General features: G+C 40.0%; 1 protein-coding gene across 1 annotated transcript in view; it reads left to right on the top strand.

The window, feature by feature from the left end:
- Positions 1 to 977: 977 nt before the first annotated feature.
- The window catches only part of LOC115360941 (DNA topoisomerase I, mitochondrial), a 35,644-nt gene continuing 10,503 nt past the window's right edge, over positions 978 to 26,118 (top strand). Inside the window, exons 1-14 of the mRNA XM_030054143.1 lie at positions 978 to 1,125; positions 1,409 to 1,537; positions 2,783 to 2,837; positions 4,384 to 4,430; positions 8,300 to 8,428; positions 8,654 to 8,741; positions 8,866 to 8,996; positions 9,142 to 9,257; positions 11,286 to 11,407; positions 13,818 to 13,940; positions 14,144 to 14,331; positions 15,475 to 15,619; positions 17,784 to 17,927; positions 18,910 to 19,095. Of these exons, the coding sequence (XP_029910003.1) occupies positions 1,416 to 1,537; positions 2,783 to 2,837; positions 4,384 to 4,430; positions 8,300 to 8,428; positions 8,654 to 8,741; positions 8,866 to 8,996; positions 9,142 to 9,257; positions 11,286 to 11,407; positions 13,818 to 13,940; positions 14,144 to 14,331; positions 15,475 to 15,619; positions 17,784 to 17,927; positions 18,910 to 19,095 (1,596 nt within the window). The 5' untranslated portion in view covers positions 978 to 1,125; positions 1,409 to 1,415. The remainder of the gene's footprint in view (positions 1,126 to 1,408; positions 1,538 to 2,782; positions 2,838 to 4,383; positions 4,431 to 8,299; positions 8,429 to 8,653; positions 8,742 to 8,865; positions 8,997 to 9,141; positions 9,258 to 11,285; positions 11,408 to 13,817; positions 13,941 to 14,143; positions 14,332 to 15,474; positions 15,620 to 17,783; positions 17,928 to 18,909; positions 19,096 to 26,118) is intronic.

Below are 26,118 nucleotides of genomic sequence, written 5' to 3'. Positions count from 1 at the left end.
ATGAATAATGCAGCCACCACTTGGGCCTAATCGGACTTTTGATGCAGCAGTTATGGCCTTTGAACGTTTGAAATTTTGACCTTTACTTACTTACATCCCCATTAAGCTAATCAATGAAATTCCAGAAAAACAAACAAACAAACAAAAAATCACCATTCCCATATTAATTCATCACATCAGACCGCTGCTGTCTGGGATGTTTAAGTAAAAATTCTGGCTTTATTAGGCTATAGCGCCCCTCTTTGGCCAGTAAGTGTAATTTCAAAGGATACAGGTAGTTGAATTTTTATAGCACACTTTGTGACTTTCAGATTTTTTTGAGGTTGGGCCTGTCAGTTTCAAATTATAACCTTAAACAGTGCCTCCATCAGACCATCTGTAATACAGCACATCATGTTGCATCCACAGTTTGAGATCAGTCGATTTAGTTGATTTTACCTCATTTAAACCTCCAGAAAATTAATATAATAAAAAATGTTACCCAATCTTGTATATCATGTACTTTATATGTCTTGCTGACTGTCATATGAACTGTTCTTGCTCTACGGGCGTGGTGTCATCCACAGCAAATGTGTGTAAAATGTTGATAATTCTTATATTTTGTTTTATTATAAGAGCCTGGCGTCAAACAGACTCCAAAGAAACACTGATGTGTACAAAATGTGTACAGGACATTGAAAACATAGGCCTACTGTCATGTTAATTTCATGGTTACCCACTTGAGATAATAAGAAATGTGCTCTTTGGATTGGATTGAGGAGTTTGGACTTCACATACCTTAGAGTTTGACATTGTGACTTTTAATGCCTCCGCTGGCCCAACATGTGTCATTTTTATAGGTGTAATGCAAGGGATGGTGCATTTATCCCTGCACCGCCCACGTAAAAGCCGTGCAAAGCGGGCACCAAATCGAGCCGCTCGTCATTACTCCTTAATTTGCCCCGAGGCGCGTCACCTTACCTAGCAACTGTCAGCCAATCAGAATTCAGCTGGAGTTGCCGCTGCATCACTGATTTTCTCGGCTATCTAGCGAGCAAAAATCAACCGCGAATACACTTGGAGTAATTCACATCATTAATTATTTTGTCTTGTGTGAGAAAATAAGCTTGTATTTACGAAGACACTGTAAGTTGTCAAAAAATTTTAATTTCTTTCCATATAGTATGGCCATGCCAAACGATGGATATCGTTACTAGCTAACGTTAATTTAATCAATCGGCGTTTGCTAACGGCGAATAGCTAGCTAATTAGCTGATTAATGTTAGAAGCCAACGGCTCTGCAAGGCTGGTATCAGATCATTAAAAGTAGTAGCGATGTATTTTGTACGCTGTGCTTGTCTGGCTGTGTTTCTTCTTTTTCTTTTTCCTGCTAGCCATTTATTTTTCAGTGTGCTTCATTACCGTGCAGGTGAGAAATGGGAAGAGAGAAGGAGGCCAAAGGAGAAGGCAAGGCTAAGCACACATCAGCTAACGCTAAACTGAAACGGCTGAGTGATGAGGAGAGAGCCGGAGCCGGAGGGGATACACCCAAGAAGAGGTGATGTGTGAACATTTTACATGAATCGTTGTTTCATCAGGCGAAAGTGCCGTCTTTTACATGTATGTACAGCTTCCTGCAACACATCAAAACCTGCTCTTGCATGCAGCCGGCTAGTTAGTTTGTCTTTCGTGTGGTTGAGCTGCTAATATGTGGTGACAAATTCATCTGAAGATTGAAAAAAAAAAAAAAAAATGGTACCAGCAGTGGTAGTAAATTAGTTGAGAGAAGGAGAGCCCTGTGCCTGCATGTGAAAGTGTGTGTATGTGCGTGTGTGTGTAGAAAAAGGGCATGCACAAAAAAAAAAAATACTCCTGAGTGAAGCTAAGCAGGCTGAGAGGCTGGGTTGGGTAGGTGACATTCATTATGCTGAGTACAGTGGGTACTCCATCTTCATATGAATAAATTAATTTACCTTGATATCTGATGTGCTTATTATTACCATGCATATGTAAGCAGACAAATGAATGCAGAGTGATCTGTCGTTGGCTCGTGTAATTGATGAGAGCACAGAGATGAATAGACACCTGTAAGTGCTACTGGCAGTGGAGCAGGCGGCTTTCTGTGACAGCTAGCCTCGTGTTATTTCATGGCACACTGACTGAATCACTGATTAAGGATCAGCTGTACCCTTCTGAGCTACAAGACTCCTGGAACTAATTTGCCTCTGCATGAAAGTCTTACCTGTCCTACTATCTTGGTTTAATATGCAAGATTGGGATGCTCACTGGAGGAGCCTGAAAACTTCTCAGTTAGGTGGGCTTTAATTGCAGCTCATTTTTATTGTACATCTACCTCTGAAGGGTGGAAAGGTCAAACTGGAATGAAACATGTTCAGGGCTGCGGGGGGATCTTCTGAGACACAGCCTGTCTTACTGATGGTGTGTTATGGCATTGTCTGACTGGAATGATACCAACTAGGCAGAGGCATGAAGCTAACACCAGCCTTATTTGTTCTCATTATTGTTTGCCTGTTATTCTCAAGCCTAGATTTTGTAACCAGAGCTACCAAAACTGACCCTGAGGGATACATTCAGTCATATCGCTGTGAAGGGATTGCAGATTTGGCTTATCCACAGATTATTTAGATGTATGTGGTGTATTTTCATGCTTGTTCACCTGTCTTAAGAATGCTCTAAATACACTTAAACACTCCAAATACTCTGTGTACATCACTGACAAGCTTTTCCTCTTGTTTGACATCTTGTCTCATTCCCATTCCCATCCCCATTTCCTGATGTGCAGCAAGAAGTCAAGTAGATCCACAGAGAAAACAGACAATGGGAAGGCCCAAAAGAAGGTAAATCACTTTCTTTCACTCTCTTTGTTACAAAGAACCAGCCAAATTTGACCAGATGTCCCATTTAGGCTCACCCCAGTTTAGAAAGTTGTGAGGACAATTCTGCGTCAGCCACCCTCTGTGAGCGGCTCAGGTTAAGTGCCCACCAGGGGAGGAGTTGTCGTGGTCATGCGAACATGCCCATAAATTTAGTTGTGTCTGGAAATAAGCGTGCCAGATACCAGGGTGAAAATTCCAGCCACGGTTATTCGCTGACCTCGGTCCCAGTTTGTGTCACAGCTACGTGCAGCAGCTTGTCCCATGTTATTTGATCCTGCAAGCTTCACTGAGTAAGTTTACATGCACACCAATACCCTGGTCATGGCGAGTACTGTAGTCAGGTTAAGACAATATTTTGATCACATGGTTTAAAGCACATTTTAACAACATTTTATTTCATAACCTTGTTACGTTGGATTCATTTGGCCTATTGCGTGCCACTTCTCTCTACTGCACCGACACCTGTTGCCATCTTTTAACTCCAACATCTGGACTACTGTGTCTTGTAACCTTTGACATCCCTAGTTTGAAAAAAAATCTGACAAAGGAATTTTCATGACTCAATAAATTAAGTTTGAAATCTAGCTGTTTTAACTGGATTGCTTACTCTGTGTATGACCTAACATCAATTAATGGTAAGATAAAGGACATGACAGCTTTATCAGTCAAAAGTTCAGAGCAATAAAATCTCCTGAACCAATCTGCCAAGACACCACAGATTATAGGACAATAGGATTATGTTTTGAATGTATGTGTGCATAAGTTAATAATCATTCGCTGCTACCTCTCCTGCATTGAACTGGCATGTTTTCACTAATTGCGCACTATATACTGTATTGTTGCTAGGCAAAACTGCTTGCTCACCGCACTGCCACTTCAAGTCACAACTTCAAAAACATACAAGGACTTATGCTCATTCTTACATCCAGAGACCTCTAAGTCTAACACATGTGCACGCTTGATGCGCACGATGCCTTGTCTCCTTACTCCATACCTATTTATCCCTTTTACTTTATATTTAGTATTTGTATATTTTTGGTTTATATTTTATATTTAATCTCCCTTGAGTAGCTTGGTACTGCATGCTGAATGTCAAACATGTTCAGTGACAATAAAGGTATTTGTAGTATTGCCCTAATGAGGTGAAAGTGAAATTATTGGCAGGCAATTCAACGTAATCACAAACAGCCTGGGAGGATGCCACATAACCTGTTGTGTGTCTGAGCAAATTTCATGCGTGCATTTGAGTGTGTATGTGAAAGGGTGAACACAGTCTCCGTTTTTTTTACCTTTTGCCTTTGTTCCTAATGTTGCTTATGTTTTTAACTTGTGTGTATGTGCATAAATTTTGCTCTTGCAACTGTTGCTTAATGTTGCTATTGTTCTACTAGTATTTTGTAATTTCTCACTTTGTTCAGGTGAGAAATTTGTGATTATTGCTTGAAAAGTACTCCTATAAATACAATTTATTCTTCCTTCCTTTATTCTTCCTTTTCTCTCACATCAGGTCAAAACACCTGAGACAGAGACACTGGAATATGCCAATAGTGACAGGTAGGGATGAAGCCCTAATGACAGCTGACAGCATCTTATTAAAGGCTTTGATAATGAGTTGACAAGCTACCATGGAGTGATTTTGCCAGTCAGTCCTGACATGGCATCTCTCCCCGAAAAGCTGAAAGGTTTGATATAAATAATAAAAAAAAAAAAAAAAAAAAAAAAAAATCAACACATTGCTGCTGCCATTGGAAATTAGCTGTAATCCATTAATCATTCAAATGAAATCTTATTTCTCGCATTATTTTTTCGTTCTCTCCTCGTCCCTCCTGAGGTGATTGGAATTAATTCTTCTGATTTGATGTCCGAGGGGACTGGACAGCAGCCATTCCCATTTCTCCCTAAGTGTTAAGCTGTCTCACAGAAAATTAATTTTGCGCTGCACCAAAGACAAATATCTGCGGCTTGTCAGGAAAGCAATAAATGAGAATGCATGTTTTGAGTAGTTGGATGCTCAGCAGGGTGTAGCTGGGACAGCAGGCTTTGGCCAAAGGCCTGCTGTGTTGAATCTATCTCACAGCAGTGTTTCCATAGAGCTGTTAATGGATTGTTTCCCAGACGTGGATTTAGCCCAGCCCAATGCTATGAATGACATTTCAAAGGAGATGTCAATTGGTAAAACTATTTTTCTAAAATCCAGCTTTTAATGTTTCCCTTTAGGGTTTTTCCTTCTAGAATGGCGCAGGTGGTAACTGTGCTAGTTGAGTGCGTTTGATGCAGGGAGGGAAGATGAAGCCAATTTAAGACCTAGCAGCAGAGTTTGGGTAGAAACATAAGGCTATTAGAACCACAGAGCGTAAATGTCAATGGACGCAGTGAACCACTCTCCTTTGTATAGCTTTCTATGGCTTTTGCTCAGTGGTGCAGTATGCCAAAAAAATATGGCCACTTCTTCACATACCCTCTTTCTTTCTTCTCCCCATGGAGCAGCTGAGCTCTGCAGTCTGACTGCTGCACACAACTCATAATCACAAAGTGGACCAGAATGAGGAGAATATAAGAGAAGTTGAGTGTTTCCTTCAGAAAAATTGTCAGGCCCAGTTGGAATGTGGTTGGGGGGCGGGGGTATGATTACGTGACAGTCTCTAATAAGCTGTGCAGGTGGAGGAGAAAAAAAACGTACTAATGGGAAAAATCTATGTACATGTTGGATGAATATAAAGGCCAGGAAATAATTAAGGGGTAGTTTATGAAATGACATTTAAAGTTGTATACATTGCAGTGTGTCGAGTATTGTGATGGTATGGAATAGGGAGTCTCAAATTTATGTTTACTTTCCCTCACTTGATACTCCCTGGTTTCACTCACCACTGAACTATAAACTAATTAAACGTCTGTAATGCAGGAAGTGACATTGGCAAATGACAGCCTGAAGCAGGTGCCGTGTTGTGCTTTTTTTTTTCAAAATACTTGATATTTACATTAAAACTGTGTTGAATTGAAGAGTTTTTTTTTTTTTCTCCCAAGAAAAGTGAAACTTCTAACTAAGCAAGATAAGAGGGGCAATTTTTGTAGCATATAACCTTTTGGGTTTAGTGGCTTCTGCATCTTTTTTTTCTCTGAATCTAAATTGATAACTTAAGCACATATATCTGGCATTTAACTCAGCATTGCCAAGAAAGACTAGACAGATTCAGACACGGGAGTGTGTGAGAAATACCTCATTAGACTCAATCAAAAGTCATCATTAGTGACTTCACACTCACTGATATGCGGAGCGACCACATTAGGCACACACAACATGGACACCAGTTGCTGCTACCTTAGTAGCTTCTAATGGGCATTCAGTAAGCCAGTTTGATGTGAATTATACTCTACAGTGCATCACGCTTTCCCTCTAACCAAATGTGGTGTGAAGGAGAGGAGAGCAGTGTAATTTATTAGCAGTTGTGACTTTAATTTGTTGATTTCTTAATTTGGTCCATTTCTCTTCCTCACCCTTTCTTCAGTCTGCAGGGAAATTCAAGCTTGCAGTCATGTAATTATTATTTTTTATTTCTAATTGCTATAATTATGCCATTATCATCATACTGTTTCGATAATGTTGTTTAATCACCATAATTATGTGTGATTTCTTGTGGTCAGTGAGTCATCATTGTGTGCTTTAGTTTTTTTTTTTTTTTTTCTCTATTTTGCATGAAGGGGTAATTTTGCCCTAACTATGTTTAGCCAGCAGTGTTGCACACAGTGGGGATAAAAGCCATTAGGCTTTTGCTCTACCTCATTATTAGTTTGTCAAGCAGAGCCTAATTTGACATCAACAACTTTTCTGTGACCTTAAAACAAAAAAACTAAATGGAAAATTCTGAAGACCTTATTTGTGTCTTTGTCTGAGTGCAAGACGGAAAACAATGGGTTCTTAACAGGGTTGACAAGTGGAGTAAGTAAAATTAAAAAAAAAAAAAAAAAAAAGATAGAAAGAAATGAAGAAAATGAGATGTTAATAGGGGTGTAAGCATTCACTGATTTAGATCAATGCACTAGGCCTAGAGGAATGGTACACCAAGGTAAAAAGGTGAATTTTCTTTTTAGTATTACTGTTGAGCACTATCTTCATCCTCCACTGAGATTTGAGAGTTTCTGTAATTACATAGCTGTAGTAAAATGGAGCTTTAGGGGTTTGCATTTTCTACAATAATATCCTCCAGGAGGGCTTTGTGGGAGGATAACAGGTACAGTTGAAGACTTTTTTTAAGCAAAGGGATGCATACAAGGCGAGAAGAGTAAAAGTTGAGTTTGATTGGATTGCCCCCATTACTACATGTGAAAGTAACTTTTAATCTCCAGAAAAACTTGTCATTTGATTCATGAAAAATCAACTGTTAGGTCTCTCTCTGCATAGGTGACCTCTTTTTGCAATACTGTTGAAGCAAGCCCTATACAAAAAAACAACCTAGTCCAGCAGCTTGTCTCTGCCAGTGTTGTCAAGCCCCCACTCAGCAAAAAATTTAAGTGTAGACCCACTTTGGATATCATGATAAACTGGGAAAACAGAAGTGTGGCATGTCCCAGTTGCTGCACTAATCTGGTGACCCATTTTCTGACTTTCTATGGGAGACAAACTTCCTGCCTCCCCTTTTTCACCTGCAGCCAGTCAAAATGCCAGCAACAAAAAAAGGTATCAAAATGTTCTTTAGTGCTCCACATGCTAACAGCTCTGCATGCTCAAGATTACTGAAGCCATTGCACATATAACACAGCAGCAAAGCATAATTAATAAGCAATGGCCTGTTTAAAAGGATTATACTCAGACTGATTTTCATTATTTTCTATCTACAAATGAGATTCCAAAAAGCATATTATCATGCTTATTAAAATCTGCTGGAGTCCATTTTAACGTGCATCTCTCTCTCTCTTACATATAACCGGATTAATCTCCAAAGATTCCTTCTTGCAACAGTGGCCAAACTACAGTAACAGTAAAATTGAGACGTTTGCTTAATTGAATTGCATCATTTTGCTCTGCAGTGCATTGCATTGAGACAGGTCTCAGTCAAAGGTACGATATTATTAGCTCCTTAAAATTTATCTTAGGTACATTGAATAGTCAATTTCCTGATGAATTGCTGATTGTCTAGTCAGTCTCAGAGGTACAGATGCAGTATATGCCCGAAGAGATTAAGGTCAGTGGTCATTAATCTACTGAAAGATCAAGTTGAAGGTACAGTTGTATCTCCTGCTATTCATAATTTGCAAGAACTTGCAATGCAAATCACTACAAGATGACTTGGGATAGCTCCATGAGACTACGGACAGTTGTGTTTTCTGATTTAAACATTAACAGTTAATACAAGGATGACAACCAGCATTGTACTCCACTTCAGGATAGGGGCATTTGTTTCCTTGACTTGTTTTTTGTGATATAGTGTGGTGGTGAAAGAGGAGTCATTAGATGGGGACTTCACTGAGGAGAAGAAAGGGACAAAAAGGAAAAGACCAAAAGATGAGCCTCTGGATGGCCCCTCTTACACCAGTTCTACCAGTTCTGCCCCTGTGTAAGTCAGTGCCAGTTCTCCATGCTTTGATCTGAAATGAAAGTGTTCTTCTTTATATGCAGGTTTTTACTGATATTAAAGTATGGTCAGGGAAATTTCATTAAGGGAAAGGGAGTTTGAAGCACCTAGACCATATCTCATTATTCTATCTGTTGAAGACAGGCGTTCTGATTTTCTGTATGATGTATAAGCTGTGTGTGCTCTATACTCCTTGAATGCCCGCAGCTTAAAGAAAAAAAAGAAGAAACATCGGCAGGAAGAAGAAATTGGTGGAGGAGCTCAAAAAAAGAAGTCAAAGCACGGAAAAGAAAAGGTAAATGTCTGTCCTCCTAAGGCAGTGTGTCTCCATGAATAATACCACATGATGTTTTCTTGAAATACAGCTCAGTGTGGGAGTATGTGAATTCACATTTTACATATTTCTCTTATTGACACAGTTGGTGAAGAAAGAGGAGGAGGGTGAGCATCCAGTTACAAAAAAACCAAAGAGGACAAAGGAGGAGATTGAGGAGGCCAAACTCCTGAAGATTAAACAGAAGGAGGAGGAGGAGCAGAATCGCTGGAGATGGTTGGGAAAAGCTCCTCTCTCAGCATGATCTGACCCCCACATCCACACACACACACACACACACACACACACAAACAGACTGCAGGGGAAAACTGGAGAAAAGCAATTTTGCTCTCTTAAATATCATCCTTGTTCTTTCTCTCAGGTGGGAGGAAGAGAAATATGAAGATGGGGTAAAGTGGAGGTTTCTGGAGCACAAAGGACCCTACTTCCCTCCTGAGTACCAGCCTTTACCAGATAACGTTCAATTCTACTATAATGGTCAGTAAAGCATAACAGTGGGATGTGTAAGAAACCTTGATTATTAGTGTCTTGAACTATAAACTACTGTCATGCGCTCCTAATTTTCTGCCGTGGCAATATGAGCAATCAGTAATGCATGTGGTACTACCTGGACACCTCACATATACTGTTAAGACAATTTAAAGTGACTGTTTACATTTGACGCAGTGCAAGTTAAGTGTAAGGATTTCAGGATCCTCAGGTATGCTTTTGTCAGTCAGTGCACCATTTCAATAACTTGTGACATAACAAACACATTGCGCCCTACAGAAAGTGCAGTGACAGTTTGATTCTAGGCTTTGTAATGACTGTGCACGTGGACATGTCATTACTACTCACATCTGTTGGCATTTCAATCTTTTGGCAAATCTTCTAATACTAAAACTTCAAGGAGCCTCGTGATAACTTTCACCTCACTGAGAAAGGGTTGTAACAGTGTGGATTTTTTTCTTATTGTGGTGAAGAAGTAGCGTATCCCTGCAGCTTGGCAATTTATCCCCCATATGTTTAATGGACTGTCCCTCCCCTTGAAGTGATGACCAACTGAGGAGTTTTGTTTCTCCAGAAGCTTTTGAAGATAGGATGGAAGACAGTCAGTGATAAGTAAAGCATATTGTTTCATGTCACACAGCATATGCACTGCTGTAATTTAAACCAGCAAAAAATGAAATGCCAAAAAAAGAAAGTAAAATTTGCAGCAATGACGGTAATGAGCTCAACCCCATGGTAGGTTTCAAATGACCCCGGTGATGTGGTTATCATCACTGGCCAACACTGAAACTATCAAGGAAGGGTTTATATTACCTAAACTCTGAATCATAGCCTTTATAGGAGGCGTTAACAAGGATAGAAGTTTAATTTGGCATTTGGAAGATGACTGGTATCATATCTATGGTGCCAGTCATCACTGGCGACATGTCCCTAAGCAAAACACCCAAAATTTTCAGGCAAACCTGAGCGCTTATCTTTCTGAAATGTATGTATGAATAGAGAAAGTGAAGAAACTGGGAAGAGTTTAGGAGGTATGCCTTTTGAATCAAAGAAATTAATTTTAAGTTAGGTGGTGTTTCCCACAGTTTGGCTGTTCACTTGTGGCAGTGGTTCACTCTTGTTTTCACAGCAGGAGGCTCTGTTGGGTGCAGTGCTACATGTCAACTGGTCTGTGCATCGCAAAATGAAAGCTGCACAACCTGTGTATACTATGTCAAATTCAGAAACCTGAGTAAATAAATAAATAAATCATCCTGGGTGGGAATATATCTACCCATCACCCGGGCAAGGCCTTTGGATGGAAATCTATTAAGTTTCACGTACAGTCTCATCAGTCTTACCTTTGTACCCTTCATAAGGTTCAGTCTGTAGCCTGGATTTACCTGTCTGGAGCAAGGCTCAGGCACATACTGTTTCACAGGCACACACACAAACAAAAGTGCACTAACTTGGTTGTTCACACATTGACAAACATGCACAGTATCACATCTTTAAGATGCCTAAGGTGTATTGGATCAAGTACTGTGATTGATGACTGTGATTGTTTTGGCTTTCTCCCAGCAGACTAGCTGTGGCAGGGAGTTAGTTTGATCTGTTAATCCCTATACGTGTGTGCATTTGTGTGTGCGCATGAGTTACAGTTGTTTGAATTGTGGTGTTGAATATAGATCTGTGTCCTTGTCTCCCTACCTACCTCTCTAAATTCCTGGATTAGCCCAACAGGGCCCTAGGGAACCTGTGGTTGGTGTTGCAGCATGTTTCATTTTGATCAAACCCTCAGCTCCCAAGTTAGGTGTATGCGTGTGTGTGAGTGTGTGTTATAGAGTCTGCAATTATTGGGGGTTAGGCCACTTTTGCTGTGTTCACTGCTCATTATTTTTGCTACCGCTGATGAATAAAACTGCCTCAGTCCATGTAGCTACTAAGTTGTGACAGCAAAGACACAAAGCAGTCAAAGACCTTCAAGCAAATACATTTTTGAAAGCAGTAATCAAAGTGCAGTTTGTGTGTGTCCAGGTAAGGCAGTGAAACTGAGCCTGGCAGCTGAGGAGGTGGCTGTCTTCTTTGCCCAGATGCTCGACCATGAGTACACCACCAAAAAAGTGTTTCGTGAGAACTTCTTCAAAGACTGGAGGAAGGTAAGGCAAGAAGGCTTCAAAGGTCTTGTCCATTTTGAGGGGAGGAATGAAAATCCCATTGGCTCTATGAAGTTGAGATTTTACTTGAAGTTCTACTGAAATTTTAATGGGTGAGGTGCTGTCCCCAGACCACTGTTACTCAGCAGCACCCCACAGGTTGTGAAAGCAATATTGAAAGAAATTCAGAATTTCAGGCTAAGGAAGAAAGGACAGAGAAGTAAAAATCCCCCAAATCTTCCTGAGACACCTTCTTAAGTCTTTTCCTTTCCTGTTAGGATTGAGACAAAGCAAGAGTTTAAGTTAAGCAATCCCCAGAGTCAGACTCACTGTCATTGAAGTGTGTCTAGAGAAACAAAGAAATGAACTTAAGGGTGTTCCTTGTATAAAATTTGGAAAAGCCTAAGGAAAAAAGTGAAGGCCAGAAATAAACATACAAGAAAATCACATTAGTCACATTTGCAAATGTGAACCAAATGGAGACATGAGTACAAATACTTTCTGTAATGTTATCAAGCAACACATCCTTGATAGTGCTGTTTATAATAGGAGTGTAGTAGTTCTCCATTTTCATTGTTCAGTTTTCATCATTCCTTGGTTTTTAGACCACAGTTCAGTTTATGTCATGGTTTGGTTTGAAAAAAAAAAACTGACTCTGGAAATGACCTCCAGTTACTGTAGGGGGGCTTTGAAAGAGCTTGAATTCAAAGTAGTTACTTATGATTATTCCACCAATCACAAGTTCACATTGCTTTGCATTACTATGCAATGCTCAATCATGACTGGGTGATATTACTGGACAATGTGACTGCAGTTATGCTTAATTTGTCAGATGCACATACATTTTGTAACTAAACTTCTACATAGCCAGCTGAATAAATCTCGCCTTGGTGTCAAAGCTAAAACAAAAAAGCTAGCAAGACCATATTCTCATAACATTAGTGGAGGAGCTTCAGAAATTTTCTCTTGGTGACTTTGAGTAAGCAAAATGTGTATGTTATGTATGAATGCTGGATGTGCACTTGTGTCTGTCAGGGTGTCCTATGTACATAGAAAACACCCTGCCAAGCCCCAAGGCATATCATGCAGAATTAATTTTGCGCTGCTTAGTGCTCAATGCACTTGAAAATACGATTTGTGTGAAGGCATTGATATGCTAATCCATACAACTAGCTCCCCTGCATATGAACAAATCCAATTAAACTGTTTTATTATAGCCGGAAAAACCTCTCCTCGCTTCACTGCCCTCAGTGCCCGCCCACCGTCAGATGTCAGTCATGCTTAGACACGCAGAATGACTGTGTGTCCATCCTGTCAGACTCTGGAGAGGTGTGTGTGTGGTGAAGAGTTCTGATCTCATCCTCCCTTTTTCATCTCATTCCTTCCAACCTGAGTGGAAAAATTGATCTAGCTCTATACTGCTATTTACCATCGGTTAGTCATTGCTAAGGATTTCGTGGGGTTATCTTCCCTTTTGTTTGTAAAATAGTTTGCCTTCTTCTTAAAGCTATTAAGTCTTCACGAGTCCTGACGAGATAACACTTAAGCCTCGTAGCCAATTCATGATTCTTGTGGTGAGTCCAGTCTGTGGCATCAGTGGCGATATTGCATCATTGCTGGATGTGCGACTGTGTGGAGGGTCTGTAAAGGGTTTAAGTGCAGTGTTGTGCACCTCTGGGTTTTTGAGCACCACAGACAGTGTTACAGAGGCCACGTTACAATGATTGTTTCTCTAAAAGAAAAGTCATGAGTGAACGGGATGGCATCAGTATGTCAAGAGGTCAAGGTCAATTGATAGGTATACTGTAGGTTTCTGTGGCTCCTGTTTAGCTGTGTCTGTGGGCTACATAGTTTATATGCGCTCCTTTCTGGAAATGTAACTGTGCGTAGGGCGACGCAAGACAGCAGGATCTGTGATTGGTCTGCTGGACGTGTTTGTGAGTGGATTTTCACAGAGAGCGAAGACAAAATAATGCCTGGTTTCCCTTAGAAATTCTTTCTGGAACTGAGGAAAATTGAAAACATACGGCGATACTGCCCACTCATCTCCAAATAATTCAGACTTCAAGATTTCACTAAATTCATGGTGAAAAATATCCCAAAACAGAGCAGCCCTGTGAGTCAAAGAGTGGACCTCCCTGTTGATCTGTGCTTCATTTGCACAGAATTAATACAATTTTGACACTGCTGTCCAGTGTGTCAGCGGTCAGTGTTTGCCCAGACTTCGTTGCACTGAGATAAATACTCACACCGGCGTAGGCCACTGTCACGTCGGTACGATGACACTTTGATGCAGATGGTTTATCTTCATACTTCACTCTCTCAAACCACTTTGACTGCAATTGACTGATATCTGTGGTGACCATGCACACTGTCTGTAGTGTAATGTATGTGTCTCTGTATGTGCGATCAGGAAATGACCCACGATGAGAGGTCATTGATTAAGGATCTTGACAAATGTGACTTTGGAGAGATCCATGCGATGCATAAAGCCAAGGTGGAGGCCAGGAAAAACATGAGCAAGGAAGAGAAACTGGTAAGGTTCAGGCTCCTGTAACTTTTTTATGTATCCTGTTCTTGTCTGCACTTTGATCTCCCAAAGTCCTTTCTGTTTTTATTGACAGATTGTAGATTGTTTTGGTAGACATTCTAGTTCATCTCAGTTCTGGGTAATTTACTCCTGTCAGCTTTGCTAAACTGTTTATTTGCAGTAAATGATCATTTACCTCTGTGCTATAGGCTCTGAAAGAAGCTAATCAGAAGATAATCGATGAGTTTGGTTACTGTCTGCTGGACCACCACAAGGAACGCATTGGTAACTTTAAGATTGAGCCTCCAGGGCTGTTCCGAGGCAGGGGTGAGCATCCCAAACAGGGTATGCTGAAAAAAAGGATACAACCAGAGGACGTCATCATCAATTGCAGCAAGTGAGACTTGGGCTGGGGCCAGCGAGGTTGGGGTAGTGGTGCATCGGTCAAGTTTCATAAAGAGCTGTGTGACAGACACAGTCATGAAGCATAAGTTTCATTTGGTTTCAACCTAGGGGAAATTTAATGTTTCAAGTTAAAGTAAAATTACTAGTGTAAGCATCCTCTACAAGTAAAGTATTTTATTCAAAATGTAATCAGTACTTAATGATTTACTTTTCAGAAAAGAAAACAATACTAGATGTGATCTTTGATCTTTGACCTTGCCCTGTGAGGGCAAGGACAAATTATTTTAATTGGTTAAAAATAGAAATTACAAAATAAAGTTCACAAACAAAATTGAGACACATTTCTCTTATTTGTTGACTGTTTATTGTGATTGGCTCCACAATCAGCCAGTTTCTCATGGTCCAGTTTCTGGTACTTATGAAGAACCTATAAAATTTGTAATTTGCAATAGATGTTAAAGCACAAAGTACCGAAAAGCTACTCCATAATCAAAACTGGAGTAAATCTAGCCTTATTAGTTACATCAGCCTGTATTTGCTAGTGTCTGACAGAGCACATTGAGATTGACAGCTGTACATGCATCAGAAATACGCTGCTGTAGATGATGCCTGGTTTGGATTTTCACAGAATGATTTTTTTTTTTTTTCCTTCAGATGGCCCCAGAAAGCAAGTTATTAATGACATGGCTCAGTCTTTACCTGCAACAAGAAAATACATGTTGTGTTATTTATCCCTGTGATTCCAGACTTTTCGGATAAATTTGATAATATTTTATTGATATCCACATCAGGCTTGCTCAGTAATCCTCCAAAGGCTTATATTGAAACACGTCAGTCTGATGTGAACATCAATAAAAATATGGTCTTGCATATCTATTTATTTTTAGTTCAGAGTTTTCAGAGTAGAGCTGATGGTCGGCCTTGTCACACTGTTTCACCCTAGCTTTTAACTGATATAAACACATAGGAACATTGTGGATTTAAAGTCATGTAAATCTAAAGCCTGTCACGTGTGCCCGGATTGTCTTACATTTATGTTAAAGAGGACTGAGCCTCTGGAATGCAGTAGCTTGAACCCAGATGGTGTTGCTTCTCACACTGATGACGTTCTGTTGCAACACACACACACACACAGAAACTCCTGTATCCCAGCGGCGCCGCCTGGTCATCACTGGAAGGAGATCCGATGTGACAACACTGTGACGTGGCTGGCCAGCTGGACCGAGAACATCCAGGGCTCCATTAAGTACATCATGCTCAATGCCAACTCCAAGCTCAAGGTAACACATCAGTCTGCTTTATGCAGGCAAAGTATACTTTTTCCTGGAATACAAAAATATGAACCTTAAACTCATTTACCAACCAGTCTATGCCATCCACACAAAATCACTTTGCTGTTTTTGTCCTGGGACGGACAAGCACAATGAATGTTTGATAGGTGGTATCTCCAAAGTTTACACCGCTCAACTTTTGTTGATCCCCTTAACCTCCTTTCTGTGCAGTTATTATTTCGTGCCAAGCAGATGAATATTTCACTGCCTAGAGCTGGTTTTATGTCACTCTAAATGTCACATTACGAGAATCTAAACCCTGTGCACACATCATACTCAATGTCAAGTCCGGAATTAGCTCTTTTTGGCAGCTTCAATGTCTTTAGTTAATGTGAAAGACTACAGTAGTCGGTGGTGTCCCTCTGTAACCAAGTTTTTCCATCAAGTAGTCTGCATTATATCATGGAGCATTATACTCCATGACTGAAAAGAAACAAACTGTGAAAAAGGCTACCCTGTTTGTGATTTTTGGAGTGTAAAAAGCTGGAATGTCAAAACAGAACTTGAGTTAGGTGGTGTTTAGTGCTAACAGATTCAAACCGGGTAAGCCTATTGACAAAAACTTTGCAACATAGTATTGTTTCTAATATTTCTTCAAATGTGTTTTGATAAGATTATTTTGTCAGTTATCCATTGCAATTGATTAATTAAGAACAGCAGGTGTGGCTCAAGTTCTCATACTCGTTGCTGTGTGCCTTGGCATTAATTATACCTCTATCTAGATGGATGGATGGATGGGTGGATGAATGGATAGAGTGATTGATCGTGTGTCAGGGATTGACATGATATATCTATCTATGGCGATAGATGGATAGATATAATGAGCAGTGTTTACTCCCTATAACAGAGGTAAAATTAGTTAAGTCCAACCTCACCAAATTGTTTTTTGTTTGCCAGTGATTAAAGTTGCTATGTTAGATGGATTTGCAGTGGCGATGTAAACTGGCTAAAGCAGCTACCATGTCGACTGAAAGCTACGCCACAGTGGTTAGACACATCAGTCGCTTGTGATTTGTTCACAGGATTCAAATCCTGTGAACAAATGGTGGTATGCTCCGCCAGATAACAAGACTGGTTTCTTTTAATCAAATACTAATCTCCCAAGTCCTGTATTCTACTAAGTGCTCTCCTCGCCATCAGCTGGTGACAGTTAAATACTCCTGCTCCTGACAGCCAGTTGAGCTTCAACTTAACTTTAGTTCCTCAGTGCTGGGGAGAATTCAGAGGGTTTACAGCTTAAACACAATGCTTTATGTCAAAGCCTGTCTGTGATTTCAGGTAATATTTCCTTAAGTAATTCAAAACAATCAGAGTTTATATCACCTCAGCACTGTTGTTGTCACTGATTAACACTTGTTTTTAGAACTTGAGGCTTGTATGTTCAGACAGTGTATCATCAGTATCAACCATATTTTGTGTGTGTGTGTGTCATGGCTGTGACCAGTGTACAGCGTAACGTCTTATCTTCCACCAGAGGAGAAGTTAGATAGTGGAAAATCAAATTCAGTATTCTAATTCCCTGCCCAATTCACTCACACAACCTCGGGCTTTCTCTCACAGCAACATTCACTTGGGGATGACATTGACACAAAATAATCAGATTTTTCATTTGTCAGCAAATTCGCAGCTCATTCAATAAGCTGTGAAAACAGAAGCAGATGTCTTTAATGACAGTTTTGAGAGTGAATGACAGCTCATTTGTGTTCATGTGTTAAAAAGATTACATGTTGTTACATATGTGTATCAAATCTCATTTTCCTCCCTTCGTAAATCTTTCTTTCTCTTCATTCATTCTGTCTTCCTCTGCATTCCCTTATTTGTAAAGGTTAAGTTATTCTACTGTTAGTCTCCATGACTCCGTGTGTGTGCGCGCGCACGCATGTGTGTTGTTGAGTTTGGTTATGTCTGGGTTTCAATATTCAGCCACCAGGAAAGGGCAGGCAAGCAGAATGTCACCATTTGGCTCTATTTCAATCAGTCATTATTATAGTTGTGTAGGCATGTGCATTTCAATATTTTTGTTAATTTGTATAAAAACATCTTCCATCCTGAATCCTAATGATTTTAGGGCTACGAATCAATTTTTGCCTGAATTTCATATTCACTTTTGCAGGGTGAGAAGGACTGGGAGAAGTATGAGATCGCTCGGAAACTCAAATCCTGTGTGGAAGGCATCCGCAGCCAGTACCACCAGGACCTCAAGTCCAAACAGATGGGCACGCGTCAGAGAGCTGTGGCCCTCTACTTCATAGATAAGGTCTGGCTCTGTGTTACTGGGGATGCCACAAATCAGCAGTTTCTCTAATATACTTTATTACTCTATACAGTAGTGCTGAGACAATAGTCCTGTTCCCACAATTAAATCATTAAGAACCACTCATATGCTCCAGACCTTGTCCTTCGTCTTAGCATATTGTCCTTTGTCTAACATGCACCGAATCTTATCAGCTTCTATATTTTGGCACGAGCCAGATGGGAAAAACTGAATGACAGTGTAAATGCGTAGGATCTCACTAGCTTAGAATTGAATATCTCCTGCTGCAAAACTTTTGTAATGAAGCTGCTCATACACAGTGGATCGTATGCCTACAAAAGGCTTTCCAATCAGGATGTTCTAATCTTTTAGTTTGTTAAACAAGTTCTCATTCACTCAAACACCTGTTCTCACACATAGTTGGCACTTAAGGGAAATCTCTAACTCAAGCATGCAGGGACCACAAGACAAATTTTACATTTTTATACACCAGATTAAAATTGGACGCTGGTATCACAGAATGACTTAGAGAATTGCTGAGTGCAACATGTTGGAAATCACAGCAAGGCATCTTGATGACCTTTCTTTTTCTCATGTAGTAGGAAAAAGAAAGAAATGGAGGGGAAAAAAATTCCCTCAATGATCCCAAACTAATTATCTTAATCTATATTGAGTGAAATATGATAGATTCGTTCAGTGATTGGTATTGGCTGAAATGTAATATGCTAGTGCAGCAGTTTCCAGCACATCAAATTAACCATGGCTGAAGTTGATTTCAATTCTGACATGGCTTTGTTTTATTTAGTCTTCAGTTCTGTATTTTGGCTTGATATGTAGTATGCTTAGTTGTCATTTGACTGACACAATTGCTGTATGAGCACTATAGGAGGAGAAGGAGTGAATGTGCTGAATGATTTTTGCATGCACTTCATATGAATGTCCATTCAGTGTGTACTTATCTCTGTACTCTTCTGACCCCGCAAAGCTGGCACTGAGAGCAGGTAACGAGAAGGAGGAAGGGGAGACGGCAGACACAGTGGGCTGCTGCTCGCTGCGCGTTGAGCACATCACCCTGCACGAGCAGCTGGACGGGAATGAGTGTGTGGTGGAGTTCGACTTCCTGGGTAAAGACTCCATCCGCTACTACAACAAGGTCCCAGTCATCAGGAAGGTAGAGCAAAGACACATGCACACTCAAAGATTCATCATCGCACCGCACTTCAAAAAGTATGGAAATACAAATTTGATGCTAACTGCTTCAGTGTTTATACAATGCTATTCCTTTCACTGTTCAATTATAATAGGCATCAGCTAAGGACACCAAAGTAGTAGCAATTTATTGTGATATAAAACCAATATCTTTCTCTCTAATAATCTAAATTTTGCCCTTTGGGTCTTTGGCAAAATACCCTGAGGAGAAGGTCACTTGCATACATATGCACAGAGTGTGAGGAGAAATGTCCTCAGGGCGCTGTTAGATTGGATTCCCATGGCTGCGGGTGTTCAATTTGTCTGTCTCTTAGAGCTGTTGATTCCCGCTGCTGTACTCTGCTTCTCTTTGGCTGTGTTTACATGCACAGAGAATTTTATTCGTAACCCGGTTACTGGAGCAGCTTGGTTTGGAGTCGATGCATGCAACTGTCATCACTCTGTTAGAATAACCCGGTTAACCTCCTGCTCTGTTTGTGAGAAATTTGGTTAAGGTGCCTGGCTTACTTTGATATTAAATTGGTTACTGTGGCATATAAAAGACTTACTCCTTTCATTTTAGGTTTATGCTGTCTGCATAAACTCAGAGGGAGGGAGGGCATAGCTGGTGGCTGTACCTTTTTCATACTTTTTTTGCTGGCAGATTGTTCTGTCTGGATGAGACACCACAGGTAGTCAGGGATATTCTCTCAACTGCTTTATTCATGGCAGCAGGGAGACTGAGCAGCTATGTATCAAATGTGTGTATTAACAGCTTAACCCAAAATGAACCCTTAAAGGACAATGTAAGTCTAATTTTGAGATATAGCCTCTTTACCAGTCATCTCCATTCATATCTAAGTTTGTTTTTTATAATTAGATATCAGTATTTTTATATGTGCTGTGATGTACAGTACAGGCCAAAAGTTTGGACACACCTTCTCATTCAATGCGTTTTCTTTATTTTCATGACTATTTACATTGTAGATTCTAACTGAAGGAATCAAAACTGTGAATGCACACATGTGGAGTTATGTACTTAACAAAAAAAGGTGAAATAACTGAAAACATGTTTTATATTCTAGTTTCTTCAAAACAGCCACCCTTTGCTCTGATTACTGCTTTGCACACTCTTGGCATTCTCTCGATGAGCTTCAAGAGGTAGTCACCTGAAATGGTTTTCACTTCACAGGTGTGCCTTATCAGGGTTAATTAGTGGAATTTCTTGCTTTATCAATGGGTTGGGACCATCAGTTGTGTTGTGCAGAAGTCAGTAACTCCACATGTGTTCATTCATAGTTTTGATTCCTTCAGTGAGAATCTACAATGTAAATAGTCATGAAAATAAAGAAAACGCATTGAATGAGAAGGTGTGTCCAAACTTTTGGCCTGTACTGTATCTAATTACACAGTAACATTTCCTTGTTTTTCATCACTTTAAAGTTATTAATATTTTAATACCAAAAGGAACTTGAATTTAACTGCTTACTTCACTAATTCTACCACTTAGGCTATACCATTAAGAAGAAAAAAAAAAAAATAATAAATGTGACAGTATTTGTAACTAAGATGACTTATGTGGTGGCCATTTTCTTTTTTTAGTAACACTGTATATCCTATATAAAGAGGCCCAATAAAGCTCCATCAGTGTGTGAAACAACAACCTGGTACTGATGATATTTTGTTTGCTCTGTTTTTGCTTTTTCAGTTTTGTCTCTTTGTTTTCAGCTGTATCACTGCTAAGTTTCAACCACAAACCCCCTTTTTTTTCGTCATATCAAACAAATGTTCTCGCTCGACGACTACGGCAGCAGAAACGCACAGATTTGACTTCTTTTAGGACCCAGGGGGAATACTGACTATAAAATGTGGTTTATCAAACTTAGATTTTCATTTTTTACAACTAAGTTTTAATACTTACCTTTTTTTTTTTATAGTCACATTTAAATAATCGCATGTATCTCCTGCAGTTCTCCAACCCCCATTTGAGAACCACTGCTATAGAAATTAGTTAAACCAAGTCTGACAAAGACTGGGTGCAGCCATTGCTAAGAATCATGTAAATGGTAAAGGTGACCTAAATAATTAGCACAAGCTTGGAAAAAAAGACAGCATTTGCCCTTTTAGTATGATGTTTTTTCATGCATTCATGTTCATTATAGAAAACATTGTTAACTTCCTTAGAGGTTCGTTGCATTGTTTACAGCAGCACACCCATACAGAGATGTTAATGGAACTGTGACAGTGCTGTAGTCAAGCTAGAGGTGCAGTATGTCGTTGCATGCCATTACTGTTAGTTCAATCACGGTCATGTTCAGTACTTTAGGATTAAGATCTGGGATGCAGTGATGTTTCTCATCATTTAAGGGTTGTTTTGACATGTAAAGACAAGTGATACCACTAAGCATGGCAGTCAGATTTTTGACACTTGCAGGTCTTTCACAGTGTAGCTTCAACTCACTGTTGAGGTTCATGGCCTCTTTGTGTTTACATTAACCATCTTGCCTCTCAAGTCTCAGCAGCAGATATTGGAAAGGAAAGTAGAGTTTACCACAAGCAGACATTGAAATACCACTGCAGTTAAAATGTCACTGTAATTAAAAGGGGGGTAAATGACTGATATTACAGAATGAGCTTGTAAATGATTATTTGCACAACATTATTTTCCACTATACATTTATAATAGGTTAGTTAGATTATTCTCTTAATGAAATTAAGGGCATGAATCATAATGTTCTACATGTAATTGTATTCAGTATAAGTCATTTCAAGTGGAATGTTCAATTGGTGTTGCTTTACAGTCGTGCTTTTTGGCAGGTGGAGTTTATTTTGGTGGTGTCTCTACTTCTTCTGTGCTTAAGTCTACATGACAAACACTTCTTCTATCAACATGGGTATAATAAAAGAACGAACTAATTTACATATTACAGTTGTTGTCAGCGATGCCATTCAGACAGTCAACACTACATTACAGGAAAACAGCATGAGTCAGGGAACAGTTTTTTTTGTTTGTTTTTTTTTTCCATCTACCTTCATCTGTACCCATTGCATCAAACGTGTGTGTGTGTGTGTGTGTGTGTGTGTGTGTGTGTGTGTGTGTGTGTGTGTGTGTGTGTGTGTGTGTGTGTGTGTGTGTGTGTGTGTGTGTGTGTGTGTGTGGTGTGTGTGTGTGTGTGTGTGTGTGTGTGTGTGTGTGCGTGTGTGTGCGTGTGTGTGCACACATACATGCATGAGTGCAGACACTTCCATCTTTTTCTCTGGTGTCAGCCCATAGTAGTCTCAATTTTAGAGATGGAAAGAGAAATGTTAGCACCTGACAGTGAATAATGTTTTGTGTCTTGGAAGAGGGTGTAATTATTTAAATGAGTATATTCAAAAGCAACACATTACCTCAGATTAATTAGTTCTTTGCATATTTTAGCATCTTCAATTCCCTGAGAAATCCGCAGATCACTGCTAAATGTCATTTGGAATAAAATCTAACAGGAATGGAAGGGAGGAATTTCCATTTCTAACCTCTAGAGAGGAAGATGGACCACAACACAACATGTCTGCTCACCAGTAACTAATTACATGATTGTCCATCTCTCTGCACTCTCACCTTCACTACCCACTGAGGTTCTATGTAGAATTTGATCATGGACTCTAATCCATGTGGTTGTATATTTTAAAATATAGTGTTTTTGTTTGTTTGTTTGTTTGTTTTAGTGCTATGACATTTCTGCTCAACTGAATAGTTTGGAACATTACACACAACAAAGGCTGTGAACTGATGTTGGAATCATGTCATTTTGAATGCATCATGTACATCACCAAGATGTTCCATATGCATAATACTTTTGATTTAATTAAAAAAGGTCATTCATACACTAAAGTAATCATTGATGAGACAGGGAATGGCCACATGAACCATCAGTGCCATCATCATGACAAAATGGGTTGGTGGTCAGTGTTTTTTTGTTTTTTTTTTAGATGGTGCCTGGAATGCAACATTAGTCTCCGTGGCTTCACTTGCCTAGATCACTCGTCTCCATGGTAACCATCAGAGTCACTGGAATTCGAAGAATCCTTTCTCACGTTTGCTACCGTCTTACTACTAGAATTACGGCGACACATACTCTGTTCTAGCGTAACCTGCCTAAACTTGTCCGATTTGTGACGTTGCAACATTTTTCTCTCTATCCTCTCTGCCTTCTCTCTATCATCTCTATCCTTTCTGATGCAGATACAAGCTTAAACTATTCACACAAACTTCGCCAGTCTAATTGACGTCGCATGCTGTCTTTCGCAGTCAACGTTTGGATTTGAATTGATGTCTATAGACGTCAGTGGCAGCCAATGAGTTAATGTAATGTCGCGTAATGTCACGTCCATGTTGTAAACACTACACATGTGCGGAGAGTGGGCGCATAGAAATATACAGACTAGAGCTAGTCGCGTCAGCCCTACGCCACATACTCAATGTCACGGAGTGGGCAACAAAGCTTCTAGCACTGTATTTCTATGAGTGGGTGTGCCTTCATGCATCAGTGGCAGGGAGCTGGTCACGGGTATTAAGCTAAGAAAGCGGTTTTGAAAAACTGACAAGACAAGTGTCTCAAATGTCTGCCATTTGGAAATATTTTAAAGTATCGGATTGGGACTCAGTATCAGCAGATACTCAAAATCAAAGGACTCGGACTCGGACTCAGGGGCAAAAAAGTGTGATCGGGACGTCCCTAATCTGAATACTATTTGAATGATCTCATGAGATGGCCCAATAGCTAGGGTTGGGTATCAACAACCAGTTCCAAGTTGGAATGGGTTCCAAATTCCCAAAACTGAGATTGGATAAGACATTGACAGTGCATTGACATGTGCGTTTCGATTCTACTTATTGGTTCCTAACTTTTTCATACTGTACTTTGGCATTCTTTCAGTCGTGCTCCTGAGTATAAACTGTACTGGTGTTTTACAGTCCATAAAAGTTGCACTTAGCTGCCAGGACCTGCTACGTGGACCTAACAACATGTTTTGTTATGCAGTACATGAACAAATCAGGTGAGAAGAGACACTTGTGTTAACATCATGGACCATGGCTGACTGCAGCAAACACTCACAAGTTTGTCTTGGCATCACTAAAAAAATAACAGCACAGCCAAATGCAGCACCAGCAGTAAGGATATTACATGCAAGGGAGGGAACACCTTCAGTATGATGAAGCATTTACATCAGTCAGGATGTCAGATGAACCGACATCTGCCTTTTTGTATTGAAGGTAAATGAACAATTTGTACAGATTATTTTCTTAGATAAGGGTTCAGACAGCACCTCTCTGCCACAGGTTCATCCCCAGAGACCCACATCTACGACAGAAACTCTTCGCTTTGTCCATGAAAGGGCAGATGAGTGAGGAGAAAGTGGATGAATGCCACCAAGTGGTGACAAGATGTGTGGTGAAGGGGTTAAATCCCTTTGCTAAGGTTGAGTCTCCCCTGTTTAGGTCTGCAAAATGCATCATTAATATCTTGTTATTCACAGAAAAATCCATGGACTTAAGCCTTCTTTGATATTTTCCTCTCATAGCACATCAGAAACAGCTGACAGAATAACTGTTATAGTCTACAGTAAACTAAGATTAGGTCTACCCCATAGTGGGTGTAGCATTATAATATGAGTGTAAAATTTCTAAATCCCACATACAACCATTCCTCCAGGGATAGCCTGGTACAGCCTAGAAAAATAAAACATAAAATCAGATCTGGAAAAGGTCAGCAAAGTGGCACTTACCAGTGATGGCTGGACAAGCATTTACTTGTCCAGACTATTACATTACAGTTATGGCACATTATATCACCGAGGGAAGGATGGATCAGAAAGTCCTTAAAACAAAAGCTGTCTACACAGCACAAATGGGGCGGTGGTAGCTGAGGAAACTAGGGACAGTTTGGATGATTTCAGGGTAAGGGGTGAAGTTGTATCTCAGAATGGATAACTCATCCGACATGGATGTGGCAGTAAAAACAAAGCTGCACATCATTAAAATAGGCTGTTTCACACATGCACGTAAACTTGGGGCTCAAAATCTTGACGTACCCGGGATGCGATCGTGTGGATGAAAAAGTCATCTATGACCACTGTGCTCTGAGAGAACCACCACATTCTGAGTAAGGATCATTTCTCATCATTAAGTTTAATATCAGGTATTATTGTCTATGTCTCAGTATTAGATAAACAATGATGCTATTAACTTTGTGTGTGTTGTAGACCTGCACTTTGTCCTTCTCAACGTCAACACACTGGAACTCTCTTTCCCTCATGCTTGAGAGGTGTGTTGAGCAGTATCCTTCTATCAAAATCATCATCAGATCAGCTGACAAAACCAATGGAGAGGGACAAAAGAAAGAGTCCCACCTGGGGCCAAATCCTCATACCCTCCCATGCTGCAAAAGCTGAGGGAGCATCAGTGCAAGATGGAGATACAATGTTTGTGTCCACTCTAAAGAAGACAGGAAGAAGAAGTGATATCAGATAAAAGAATAATTAAAAGAAAGTAGCACTCTGAGGAAGAATTGTATTCAGTGTCAGGGCCTTTCATTGAGAGATAACTGCAGTGGATCCTGACTTTAAGCATAAACTGGAGGATGATGACAGTCTGGGACCGGGTCAAGGACAAATTACCGGCAGCACTTCCTAGAGAAAGAGCAGGTATTCAATAATGTGAATTGAATTTAGACTTTTAATTATCAAATACTCATCTCCTGCATCATGTCCTGTGCTACTCCTTTGTCTAGTCTAATTGCTTATTATTACACTTGCAGCTGACAGAGCTTGGTGATAGTGAGAGGGACATGGGGACAGTCCAGCTGGACGAAGGGTAGAGAGGGGAGGAGAGGGAGAATGGTACTGTACCGGTGAGTAATTACACTTGATGTGATTGTCTTAAAAATCCTGTGTTTTCTTTGTTTTGATTTTCATCTCAGATTTAAACCTTGTAAATGAATAAATTTTAAGTGTATTTGTCGTC

The sequence above is a fragment of the Myripristis murdjan genome, chromosome 6, assembly GCF_902150065.1.
Source record: "Myripristis murdjan chromosome 6, fMyrMur1.1, whole genome shotgun sequence".
NCBI classification, from domain to species: Eukaryota; Metazoa; Chordata; class Actinopteri; order Holocentriformes; family Holocentridae; genus Myripristis; species Myripristis murdjan.
The sequence above is the reverse complement of the archived record's forward strand: the minus strand, read 5'-3'. Positions and strand labels throughout refer to the sequence as shown.